The sequence below is a fragment of the Larus michahellis genome, chromosome 7, assembly GCF_964199755.1.
Source record: "Larus michahellis chromosome 7, bLarMic1.1, whole genome shotgun sequence".
Lineage (NCBI taxonomy): Eukaryota > Metazoa > Chordata > Aves > Charadriiformes > Laridae > Larus > Larus michahellis.
In genome coordinates this window covers 2,306,111-2,319,018 of record NC_133902.1, presented here as the reverse complement: position 1 = coordinate 2,319,018, position 12,908 = coordinate 2,306,111, and the positions used below count along the sequence as shown (strand labels likewise).

General features: G+C 55.7%; 1 protein-coding gene across 4 annotated transcripts in view; it reads left to right on the top strand.

Moving 5' to 3' along the window:
• DTX2 (deltex E3 ubiquitin ligase 2) overlaps positions 1–12,117 on the top strand; it is a 39,835-nt gene extending 27,718 nt beyond the window's left edge. Inside the window, exons 5-11 of one of the 4 annotated variants that reach the window (XM_074594954.1) lie at positions 585–716; positions 7,888–7,932; positions 8,884–8,954; positions 9,606–9,764; positions 9,850–10,011; positions 10,706–10,795; positions 11,418–12,117. In XM_074594954.1, the coding sequence (XP_074451055.1) occupies positions 585–716; positions 7,888–7,932; positions 8,884–8,954; positions 9,606–9,764; positions 9,850–10,011; positions 10,706–10,795; positions 11,418–11,642 (884 nt within the window). In that variant the 3' untranslated portion in view covers positions 11,643–12,117. The remainder of the gene's footprint in view (positions 1–584; positions 717–7,887; positions 7,933–8,883; positions 8,955–9,605; positions 9,765–9,849; positions 10,012–10,705; positions 10,796–11,417) is intronic. The other 3 variants (XM_074594956.1, XM_074594955.1, XM_074594957.1) reach the window with 3 other exon arrangements.
• The last annotated feature ends 791 nt before the right edge of the window (positions 12,118–12,908 follow it).

Below are 12,908 nucleotides of genomic sequence, written 5' to 3'. Positions count from 1 at the left end.
CCGCCACCGTGGGGCTTGCCTGGCAGGGGACTCAGTGGGGCAGCTCCAGCCCATGGTCTGCCCCATGGCGCCGTGCCGTGGTGGTTGAAGGTGGTTAAGCTGCACTCTGGGCATCGGTTTGGTGCGATGCCTTTGAAACACATAGATTTGGGCGGGGAGTAGCCAAGCAGGACCTTTAGGGGTGATGCCCCTTGTCCTTCATGTCCCCAGGTCAGGGCTGCGGTGAGCACCACAGCAGAGTCAATGCCTGAGGAGCCCTATAGCCAAGGGAAGGAGGAAGGTCCCGCTCACACGCCGTCCCAGAGGGTCACAGGGAAGACTTATGCCCATGTTTCCCCACTTTAATTTGTTTCCCTTGAAAAACCTCTGGATCCTGTCCCTGTGCTGACTCCAACCCTGTTGCCTCTTGGATGTTTTACATCCTCTGAATTGAAGGGCTTGGGTTTTTGTTTTATTTTATCTTTTTTTAAGATTTCTTTGAAAGGTTAAAGTTTTTAGTTTGTTTTTTTTTTTTTTTTTTTTTTTTTAATGAATGTGTTTCCCCGTTGTTTCCTTCCTGCATGTTGATCTCGTACCCGCTGTAGGCATGACGGCTATTCTGATGTCAGCCGCTGGACTCCCTGTGCACCTCACCTGTGTGCCGCAAGCTGCCACCACCCATAAAGCCACTAAAAAACACAGCTCAGTTAAGGAGGGGAGGAAAGTGTCCAAGAAAGGTAGTTCCTGCTCAAACTCTGATATTTGCTTCCATCTCCTTCTCTTTTATCTCTCTGCACTTGTTCTGCCTCCCTCCTTTCCTCTTGTCTCTCCCCTCGCCCTCTTGGCTCTTCTGATTTGACTGATGATGTTTGTCCCACCAAGGGGAGAGAAGCAGGGCACGTCTCCTCTGGCCTGCACCGTCTCTGACAGGCTGTAAAATGAGATGATAAAGTAGACCCTGTCCTGCGGTAGCTCTGCTCGTTTCCATCAGTCATTAAAGCTGGAGCAGCCCAGTTGTTCTCTGAGCATGTCAGAGACTTCTGCAGCCCCCCCCATGATCCTGCTACACCCTATGGGGGAGCCCTGGGCGCCCATGTACCAGGACCTTCTCTCACTCATTGGTGGGACAAGTCTGGGAGCTGAGGGACTATCAAGGAGAGTATTTAATCCATACAAGAGAAGGTCTGCTTGTGAGCCATGCTCCTCATGGTTGAGTCATGAGATGAAAAGGATCTTCCAGACACGCAGGCTCCTGAGTCATACAGGGCTTTCAAGGTCGAATTGCAGAGGATTTGTTCTCTCCACCTCTGTCTGGGGTGGAAGGGAGTGGAGCGCTCTCAGGTGGATGTGCCCTGGCAGGAAGGACTGGGTTACCCCAGCTCTCCTGCTGAGCTGAGCCACCTCCAAGACAGCGCCTTCATTTCTCCTCTTCATATCTCACTGGCATCCCGCACCCTTGCCCTTGCAGAGTCTGTGGGCTCCCCGTTTAGAGCCTGGGTCCCATCCATGTGTAGCAGCCCTGGGGCTCTGCGGGGGTAGGTGTGAATCCAGCCCAGTGTAGCTGTGGAGGTTGTTTACCAACCCTGGCACGGGTATCCTGGGGTGGTCAACCACCACCAAACCTCAGGTGCTTCCCCCTCCAGATAAATGAAAGGGGTTCTAGAGGTGGGAGGTGATTCAACATGGTGATGCTTGTGTTTAAGAAAGAGGGAAGAGCCCTGAGGTGGAGGGGAGGAGGCATCTGGCTGTCTCAGGGCAGGGGTGGGGGGTTGTTGGTGCCAATGTCTCTGTCCTTGGAACCTGTGCATGCAGTCAGGAGGCTTGGTTGGGAAGCGAGGTCCAAGCCTGTCTGAAGGAAGCAGGAAGGAAAATGGAAATTAAATGCAGAGGGAGGTGTCTTGCAGAGGTGCATTATGGAGGGATCTGGGAGGAGGAGATGCAAACGGTGAGAAGGAGGGAGAGAGCAAATGTGGAGTAGGATGTGTGATGGAGGGGGAGGAGAAAGCAGGGGGTGGCAGGAGTAGCAGCGAAGAACAGGAGGAGCGAAGGAAAATGGGTGGTGAAGGAGAGAACCGAGCGGAGGTGGGTGGCAGAGGGGCTGGATGAAGATCTAGCTCCGCAGGGCCACCTGCCAAGGCGGTGGGGTAACACAGCTCCTGGAGCTTCCCTCCCAGGGCAGGCAGCATCCATGCAGCCCTCCGCAGCCGGCGATGAGGGCTGGGTGGTGGGGACACCCTGGGAACAGTGCTGCAATGGAGCTGTGGAGAGGCCGGATGCTCCTGGAGAGGGAATGCCTTGCCCCTGTCACTGGAGGAGCCCAAAAAACAGAGGGCCAGGCCTGCTGTTGGTGTTGGTCGCCTGCTGCTGGTTGATGACGTGAAACTAGCTGTATTTAGAGCAAGGGGTGGCCACAAACACACAGCCTCTGCAGCCCCCCCACCCCGCAGTGTGGCTGGACACTGGCTTCTCTCGGCGGGGTCTGCCGGTGCCAGTGCCGGTGCCGGGCTCTGCACCGCTCGCAGCGTCCAGCTCTGCCTGGTGCAGAGGAGATGCGGGCGCAGGCAACCAGGGTGCTTGCAAGAGCGCGATGTGAACAGGAGGGTACGTCTTGAGCGGGGTGGGGAGAGCAGCAACGCAGAGCATGAAATGAGGGGGACGGGAGGTGGGCTGGGGGGCACGTGCTGTGTTTGGTGTGTGCAGAGGGGTGGCTGTAGCCGTGCCGGGTGTCACACACCCTGTCAGCAACACCTCTTCCTCCATGAGACGCTGGTTCCTCAGCGCTTGCTGCAGCACCCAGGAGAACACACGTGTGCTGGGGCAGGGCTGGCTCCAGCCTCAGCCCCTGTGGGGGTCCGGGCAAGTGGCTCAGCCCCAGGGCTGTGCCCGTTTGCCATCCCAGAGAGCCAGGCTGACACCTCCCTACCAGCTCACCAATGCCACCTGCAGGGGCCAGGACATCTCGGGAGCAGAGAGGGGATGCCAGCAGGAGAGACAGGACGGCATCCGTGCCAGGGGCACCAAGCGGCTCCTTGTCCTGTCTGGCATGGCAGGATTTAGCCCAGCCGTCCTGCTGCAGAGGAGGAACTTGGCCAGTGCTGACCCGTGAGAAGGGGGTGCCTTTCTCTGATTTAGTTTGCTAAAATCTCCCCTTTTGTCTTAGAAAGCGAGATCCCCTTTGCTGGGGCAGGGAGGCTGTTCTTGCAGAGTGCACAACTCCTGGGGTGAAGAAGATGCTCAGTCCCGCCCCCAGGAGCAAGCTGTGTTTGTATAACACGCCTCCTGGCTTAAGAACACTGTTCTGTGGTGAAAACAGTGAGCCTGACTTTGGGTCAAACTGTTCTTTTTCCCTTTACAGACCCTGAAGCTGCCAACAGGCAGAGATGGGCCTGGGTTTTGCCATGAATTTCTGCGTTGTGTGCCCTTTCCCCTCCCACATTCCTCTAGGATTTTCCATTTCGGAGAGCTGTAGCGAGCACCGTGCCTCCAGGAGTGGGTTTGTCGGTGTGCTGACTACAACCAGCTGGTGCCAAAATAGCTGGCGGTGGGTGCAGCGAACCCCTGCCGAGCCCCTTCTTGCTCCCTCCTGCTGCTGCAAACCCCGGCCGCACGCAGGTCGAGGCAGCGTCCGTGGAATTGCAGCCAGCCTGGTGAATAGCTGGGTTATGTTAAACAAAGACGCTAATTAGCCAGGACTCGTTAATGTTGTTGTTCTGGCAGTGATGTCTCTGGCGCAGATGAGTGCTGCGCAGTGGGTGCTGCAGGTCTCCGGGCGGGCACTGCGCTATCGCTGCTGGCACAGAGCCTGCCAGCGTTTGCCATCCCAATGGATCAGCGCCGCCTTCCCGGCGGCTGGCATGGCCCTGCGCTTCCTCAGGCTGCTCCAGTCGGCTGTCCGGGAGGGAGGAGAGCGGCTCATCCGGATCTCCCCGAGCGCTGCTGTGCTGCTCGGGCATGGACCCGGCTGCTGCGGAGGGGAACTGAGGGGAGAAGGTGGTGGTTTGGGTCTGGTGTGCCACTTGTTACCCTCTTGGCTGATGGAGTCACCCTCCACTTTTCTCCTGGTTTGGAGGTTTCCTGGCATGTCCTCTCTGGGATGGGCAGTCACACTGCAGAGGGAGAGGAGATGAGCTCGTCCTTCCCTGCCGAGCAGGACCGTGTCTGGTCCTGCTAAACCCGCCTGACTCTGCTCCCCATATGTCCGTCCATCTGCAGCTGGGACTGTGCCAGTGCCTATGGGATGGGTCGGACTGGAGAGCCCTGCGGATTTGGGGGAGCTTGCTGTTCCCAGAGGAGACCATCTGCTGAAGGAGACGGGCTGAGATAACAGGGATGCTCTGTGTCAGGACAAGAGCAGCCTGCTTGCTTGGTTATCCTGCTGGAACGCTAAATGTGGAGAAAACCTGTTTTAAACACCCAATCTCCTCTCACCTTCCTGATCTCTGGACAGCACTCTTGGGGTTTGAGGCCAGTAGGTCCAGCCTTTGCACGTCCAGGGCGCAGAGGTGATCTTGGGAGCAGATTGGGCGCCTGTCCATGGCTATAACTAGAAACAACCTGTGTCTGGCTTGTGTAGGGTATCAAAAAAAAAAAGGAGACTGATGCTAACCATATGGCTGGTTTAGGGATACAGAAAGAGCCATGTTACTGCCGCAAGCATTTGGTTGCTGAGGAAGGAGTCAAAACACATCTGTTAAATGTTGCCCATGGAAAGCCCTTGCTTCAGCAAGCAACTTATTATCTACAGGGAGGAAGAGGAAGCGTTAAAAAAAAAAATCGTTATTCCTCTCTTTGTAAATGAAAGAATGGTAAACATTCCTTCACATCCCAGATAAATCAATAGCACAGCGTTGGGCCAGCTGGTGATGAACAGCATCGGTCAATTCTGCTATTGCCTTTTCAATCTGCTATTGAATCTTGAAACTGTGGGGACTGAACAGGCTTTGATGATCCCAAGGGATGGCTAGAACAAAGATTTGGAGGCAAACGCTTTTATGGAGCAAATGGTCCCGTAAGGAAGTGATTCATGTGCTGAAGCACACATGGCTCGTGCTGTGGCAGGTGCTGTGCCTGCCGTCCTGCTGCTGGGATGGGGCCTGCCAGGTGTCTGCCCAAGACAGAACCTTTCTTTGGAGGCAAGGAAGGCTGCGTGGGCTTTGCTACCGCTGCTGAAACCAAGTTCTCAGCATCAAAAGGCTTCCTTGGGACTGGACATTCAAGCACTTGCGGCTGGGGACAGATTTTCTACAGCATCTGGGCTCTCCAGCCCTTTCTCTCTCCAGACAGCCTTGGTGGATCTAAATGCACCAGAGCATTATCACAGCAAACTTACAGGAAGAGATCAGAGATGCCACAATGCAGATCCATCAGGCATGGATTTCCTAAGGGTGGCTGAGGGCTGCATCACCCCCTTCTGCCTGTCTGATTGCCCTCAGCTCCATCCTAATGCCAGCTGGTGAGGTGGTATAATGCCGTTTGCTTTGCCCAAAATCCCTGCTGTACCCCACAGACTTAGCAAAGAGCTTTCTTGTCCTCATTCTTACCCATCTCTGCACCAGGATTTTTGTCTCCTTTCATTGATTTCATTCAAATGAACCTGGCCAGTTCTTGGGCAAGACATCTCTTGCCTTCTTCTCCGAGCTACTACAGAGGAAGGAAAGTCAACAGCAAGAGAAATGCAGAGCAGGGGCTGCAGGGAAAGAGCGTCCTCCACTGTTCGGAACAAGGTGAATTGCTGTGAAGCTGCTCAGATGTGCCGTGCAGGTGGGAGCAGGTGAGCTGGGGCTTCTGCCAAGTACTGGGCAGGCGTTGCTGCTGGTGTAACACACCCTCTCTCCTCGCTTCCCTCGCTGTCTTCACCACCTTGTCTGCGCATCTTTTTGGCATTGCTTGCTCCGGCCTGTAGCCAGAGGAGACAAGAAGGTCGCTTGAACAAGAGCCACCTGGAAAACGCAGTCCCAGATGGAGAAGGATGTGGTGGTCAGTCTGGTAGGTACACAGAATCCTCAGGAATGAGAACATGGTGGTCATCACAATCGGGTGCTTGTGGAGGTGGATGGAGTTAACAGTGGGTAGTAGCTAGCCCTGCTCACATGGTCCTCTCCAAAACCTGCAGAGCAGAAGAAGCTGAAGCTTCTGTCTCCCATGTGACCGTGAAGGTCTGTTGTGGTTGCAGACCAGAGCCTGGTTCCAAGTGCCACACGTGGAAAGTGCCACCCTGTGCTTGCCAGCCTGGAGTGAGGGCTTCAGGCACAGTAAGCGCCGAGCTGAGCTCTGACTGTGAGCTGAGACGGTTCAGGCTGGTTGCATCCCCTGGCGACTCATTCCTGGCTGGCAGCTCTTGATCTGCTGTGTGCGAGCAAGGTCTCAGCAGAGAGGATTCCTGGGCCTGTTTCTCTTCTTTTGGAAAAGACAAGACAAGGAGCCGCGTTGCCTGTGAGATCTGGTGATGAGGCCTTGAAGCAGCTCCTGGCGCTGCTGAGCTCTTGGCCTGAGAGCTGGAAGGCTGGGGCTTGCCCAGGTTCCTCTGTCTCCTGCTCTTCTTGTGGCGGTTCTTGGAAATGCCAGGGGATTTTGGCATGCCTCTGAAGTGGAAAACAGTTACTTCCATGTTGCTTTTTGGCTTAATGCTTATTTTAGCCTGTTACCACCTTCCTGGCTAAGGCTCTCCAGAGGGTGATCCTCGCAGCCCTGCTCTGCCTGAGGTGTTGGGCATCTCTCTTGCCTGGCACCAGCAGTTGGAGGGAGCATCCCTTCACCTCCTGGGCTCCTTTTCTTTCTCGGTGTGCTCAGTCATACCTTCCTCCCGCAACCGCTGCCAGAAATCACATGTTTTAGGGTGGCCAGGAATCCCCTTCTGAAAATAACTCACCTTAATGACTGTGTCTTCGCTTAGGAGAGTCCAACTCCCAGTCCATCAGTCTTCCTTAGCTAAACGATTTTTCCGCCCACGTTAACTCTCTGCCTCACTCTCTTCTGTTGCCCCGAGCCAGCTTGTCTGCAGCAAGAAGGCGTCTCTTCCCTGGTTGCTGTCTGTGCCGCAGGGCGACCTGGTGCTCTCCGTCGAGGTGCCCCCGTAGCACCAGCCGCTTGCAGAGCTGGCGTTCGCGGGAACAAGGGGCTTCTACGTGATACAAGATCTGTGCCATCCGGGTCTTTGCCTGTTTAACGCCACCCGTGGCATCTGAGCAGTCCTTCCCTTCTGCTTCACCATGTTTGCCTCTACCGTGAAAAGTGGTTATCCGGAAAATAGCACCCACCCCTTCCTCCTGGTGACAGAATCTGCTTTTTTTGGGTGGCAGAACAGCTCAGTGCCAGCTCCAGTGGCTGTCTCTTGATGCACAGCTTTTTCAACCACAGAGGCAGTGCTTGTGAACCCTCCATCTTCCCTGAAAGCACTGAAGTGGATGGGGAGAGCTGAAGATGGATGTCATGCAGCTACACCCGCAGCTCTGGTGCCCGGCAGTTGCACGTAGTGATGCTCTGCATCCGCCTGGCAGTGTGGAGTTTGGAGTAGCAGTACTCTCTGTGCTAAAATACAGCTGATGTCCTGCTGTGGCTTAGGAATTAACTCAGGAGTGGAGCTCTTTGGGGTAGTGTTGGAGTACAGCTCCCTCATGAGGCCCTGGCATGTCGGGCATGGATGTTTGTAGCCTGTTTGGCTGCTGCTAGCGTTTCCCTTGCTCCCCAAACTGCCACGGTGGCTCAGCCAGCCAGGATGGAGGAAAACAGGGAAGGAAGAGCTACGTCTTTGCCAGCCCATTTGTCACAGCGCTGCTTTGCCCCAATGTCCCTCAGAAGAAGATTTGGGAAGGAAGGGTGAGGTTCCCCCCGAGCCAAGTAGCAGGTCTCTCCTTTGCATCCTGCCAGGTGGAGTCATAATGTCACTTGTGCAAATGTTTCCTTTCCTAGGCTGGTGGAAGAGCCTGGTAGCCTCCGTGACGGGCCTGATGACCGGTAAGGAGCTCATCTCCTCAAACCCGGGGCTGGGCACTGTGTGGAGGTAGCTTAAGCCAAGCCTTGCTAGGCAGCTCCAAAAGGATGGGCTGGGAGTTGAGGTGATGCTGATGCTCTCGGTGATAACTTGCTCCGGGTCTTGTGTGATATTTGTTGCTTAATCCCGTAATGCCTCCAATGGGACCAGGCTGCCGGTGCTGGTGGGCTGCTCAGGTGGCTGGGGAGCAGGGACTATAGGAAAATGCGAAGGTTTCAGTGTCACGTGCTGCAAATAGAGTACCTGTTTTGTTTTATGTACCCTTGTGCTGTGTCTTGCTGGATGTATCTGGAAGTTTGAGAGAAAAGCAGTGATTTCACACTAAGGATGCGAGGCTCGTGCTGCCATACTCAAAACAGGACCTGAGGCTTAGTGTATTGCTGGGTCTCTCCTTCTCAGGTGCCAGCTGCAGGGTGTGAGAAGGTCCCACGTCAGCTGGGGCCATGTGGGAATGCCTTTTCTCCTTTGACACCGCAGAAGATGCAATCCTCTATCCCAGCGAGACCACAGTGTCCTTGGGTTGAGTTTGATCCTAGCTGGCCTCTGGTGTGCACAAAGAAAGTCCAGCTGGGACCTGGCTGGCGTTGTCTGGGGTACGTGGGGAGAACTGGGGCACAGCAGTTACAGGCAGACCCCTGGGGGTACGGCACAGGGCACCAACATCTGCCAGCGCATTCTCCCATCTGCGGCGCTCGCAGTCCCAGTGGTAGCCATTTCTGATAGCAAAGCCTTTGCGGGGTTTGTAGGGATCGGTTAGAGCAGCCTCTTCTCCCCCTCTAACCCTAACCTTTCTCCTTGGCATCCTGGCCAGTGATTTGCTTGTCCCCCTTCTCTCTAGCTCACCCTGCACGTGCCCATCATATCTCACAGCATATCTGATTTCTTCTCTCTTTTTCTCCTCTTGCCTTGTGCAGCGACACCAACCGAGCCAGAAGCAGTGGTGAAGAAGTACCTGGAAGAGGTGAAGGGCTCTCCTGCTGATGAGGTGAGAGGACGGTGGCTTCACTCCAGCGTGCCCAGTGGCCTGTTCACTGGGGTGCTGTAAAAACCACAGCGATGCTTGAGGAGCATCCTGCCTTGGACATCCCGTGTGGTAGATACTGCTGCTTGCAATGGCACTGTTGACACTAGGTGGAGAGGCCTCAGCGCTGCCTGAAGTCCACATGTGGGCTGGTGATTTGTCCTCGTCAGAGGACTGTGATAGAGAAAGCACGGTGCAAGGTTGAGTAGCTAATCCTGGCGATGTCTCCCCATTCTCCTTGGAGCAGGTTGCAGGGCCTGGGGTGAAGGAGGGAGTTTGGCTTTGGTCTCCTCTCAGTGCTCATAGAGGTCAAAACTATGGAGATCCAAACCCTGCACTGGAGCTGCTCTGTAGAGGAGCAGGACATATCCATACTCAGTTCCCACTCTGACTGATGGCAGGTCTCTTCCTGTGCTGCCTAGGAGGTGGTGGAGTGGTGCGATACCAGCCAGACAAGGAAACCTGTCTCAGTGCCCTTAAACCTCAAAGGGAAGGATTAAAGTTGAGGGCAAATCTTCCTGAAGCATCTCCTTGATCGCTTCCTTGCATCAGTCGTTACGGTCAGCCTGTGCTCGCACTACACAGTGGTTTTCTCCTTTTTGTCCTGGACTCTAGGACTGTATCATCTGCATGGAGAAGCTGTCCTCCCCCTCGGGTTACGGCGACGCATGCGAGGGCGGCACGATCAAGCCAGAGACGGTTGGTCGTCTGACGAACTGCCAGCACTCCTTCCACATGCTCTGCATGCTGGCCATGTACTCCAACGGGAACAAGGTACCGAGCCGGCCCGTCCCCACCAGGTCCCCTGCGCCCGGGTGAGTTGGCTGTGGAGCTCTGACGCCCGCTTCTCTCCCCGCAGGACGGGAGTTTGCAGTGCCCCTCTTGTAAAACCATCTACGGAGAGAAAACCGGTATTCAGCCCAAAGGGAAGATGGAGGTCTCCACTTTCCCCCAGTCCCTCCCTGGCCACAAGGACTGCGGGACAATCCAGATTGTGTATCACATCAGCAGAGGCATCCAGGTCAGTGCACAGCACACTCGCAGGAAGGACTGCTGCCGGGTAGCACAAGCTGTGAGAGCCTCCCAGAAGAGTACTGGGATCCAGTACAGTACCTACTGGCAGCCCATCGCTGGGCAGCCTAAGGTGCCTGGAGCCAGCAGCTGCACTGGCTGTTCTTCAATGCATGGGTGACTTGAGTGTCCTCCGTGAAAGATATTCTCCCACTTGGAGAGTGACCCCAGGGTCTATGACAGCCTTTAACCTGCAGTAAAGACTAACGTCTGCATGAAGCAGCGAGGAGACTCGGCCTCTGCTCACAAGGTGGGAGAGATCCCGATATCTGGTTTCACAACCCACGTCTGAGGTTTCAGTGGTTGCAGTGAGCTTGCAAAGGCTTGAGCTGGGTGGTCTTTCCAGGGTGTCATCAGACCGCATGGAAGGAGCTGTGGTTTGAGGCTGTCTCCCACCAGAATTTAAGTAATCTGAAGAGCTGGCTTTGTATCCCGGCAGGAGGCGGCTCTTGGAGGACCCGTGATACTGCCATGTCCCATAAGAACAAGTCAAATTACCTCATACACGTGATCAGCAACACCTTGCTGCTTTTACGTGGAAGACCTGGTTTGAGATGGGTCTATGTCAAATCCTGCTGCTGAGGGATTGCCTAACTCATATGAAGGTGGACGCGTCCGTGACAAATATGTCTTATCTATTGCAGGGCCCTGAGCACCCCAACCCTGGGATGCCTTACACAGCAAGAGGCTTTCCTCGCTATTGTTATCTACCAGACAATGAGAAGGGCAGAAAGGTAAAGTATCACACCCTGATAACGTGACCCTTCTCAGGTTGTCTCTTGGCCCTGTGTCAGTGGATTGGGTGGCTTTTGGGACCTGTCCCCCTGATGCTAACCAGCTATTCTTGGTAGTTGCCCATGCTTTTTGTTCCTTGGGTGCATTTGTAGCCCCTCTGCCCGTGAAGATCTTCGCTGCTTCTCCACAGCTTTGGCTGTGAAGACTTGTTCTCCTTCATCCCTTTACTAAAAAAAAATCCCATCTGATTTTTTGGGAAGACACTCCTGGCGTATCTTGAGCTATGCAGTTACAGGGCTTTGCACTGAGAACCTCCGAGCTTGGGAAGTCCATCTGCTGGCTCCTCCCATCCCGGTTTCCTCTGGGTGGGGGTGGTGTTTGTCTCAACTTGTGCCAGTATTTTTCAAGTCCTGGAAGACCAGCGCGTACAGGGAATGGTCTCTTCCCATCAGGGTCACCACATAGCTAACTGGGAGGTGAGGGAGATCCCTTCTGATGCTGGTTTGGTTTCCTCCTGCTACGGCAGGGATTTAGGTTGTCGAGTTTCTGACGAGCTGCTTTCATGGCTCAAGTCTCCTAGGTGTTGAAGGCCAGCTTTGTTTTTTCTCCTTCCATCTCTAGGTCCTGGAGCTCCTGAGGGTGGCCTGGAAGAGACGCCTGATTTTCACAGTGGGCACCTCCAGCACCACCGGCGAGAGCAACACGGTGGTGTGGAACGAGATCCACCACAAGACAGAGATGGACACAAACCTGAGCGGCCACGGCTACCCCGACCCCAACTACCTGGACAATGTGCTGGCGGAACTGGCCGCGCAGGGTGTCACCGAGGACTGCCTGAGACAATGAGCTGGGCTGGGGACCCGGCTGTGCCGCGCACGCGTCGGGGGGCCACCTGGTGCACTTATTCCTGTTGCCTTAAGTTCTTGTGTCCGACCGCCCGTCACACTGAGCAATAACACTGTACCGCCGGAGCCCTGCCTGCTCTCTACAGTCTTTTTTTTTTCGGGAGGGAAGGATATTTTTGTAGAAACTGCGCTTGTGTTCCCTGGGTGGGGTTGATGGCCACATCAGGGACGGGCTGGGAGGGCGGTCCTGAGGTGACAGACCCTCTTGCGAAGGCAGAACCTTGCCCTGGTAATGCCTGGGGACAGGACGGGGAGAGGGGGTTTGTCTTGCTCCCACTAAACCAACTGGAAAGCGAAGGAGGGCGTCCCTCCGGCACACGGCAGCTCCCCGTCTCCGAGGCACCTCTTACAGCGAAGCCTCCTCCCTCCTGCCCCTGTATCCCTGCTTGGTCCTTAATAAACACTTCATTTCCACAGCACGTCGCTGCTGCCTGATGGCTTGGGCCGCTTCCCCGCTCGGTGGCCCGCTCGGGAGGGCCGGCCTGCTCCACCGAGCCGGGGACTCTCGATCCAGCCGGGAGAAAGGAGGGACATAAATCTCTGCGATGGCACAACCCTGGTGCTGGTCCCAGGGCTCGGGGGTTGCAGCCTGGTGGTCTGTGTCCCCCGTGCCAGCAGAGGTGACCTGGCAGTGACCGTCCTGGGGGAAGTCGCAGCCCCCTGCTCTTGCTGTCAGCTGCCATCCCCGCTCCTATCCTCCCGAAACCCTTCTGGTAGGACCTGGCCCTCTTTTTTTTTTTTTTTTCCCCTCTCTCAGGTGAAATGGCAGCACTCTGGGGCCGTTTGTGTTAACCGCTCGCTGCCGCTGCTGCGGGGACCGCTGGTGCCACCAGGCGGTGACAGGCCACCTTCCTCCCCGGCTCCGCAGCGGCTGGGCGGCCGCGCAAGGCACGCTCCGGCACCCTGAGCTCTGCCTGCTGGGCAAGGGATATTGCCCCAGTCCTGGTGGCCTTGCTGCATGTTGTCCCCAGCCTTGTTGTCACCTGCTAGCTGGTCTTTCTAACAGCTGTTTCTGCCTCTCTCCGTGGCCACCAGCCCCAGCCGCAAGTCCTCAGAGCTCTGCCCACGTTAAATCCCTTTGGCACAAAAGAGCCCCCGCTGCCATCTGCCATCTCACCTCCTTCCCGGGAGCTCCGGGACGTGGCCGTGCTTCATGGTGGCTGCTGGGACCGGGAGCTCCTGGACCAGCAGAGGGACAATATTCTTT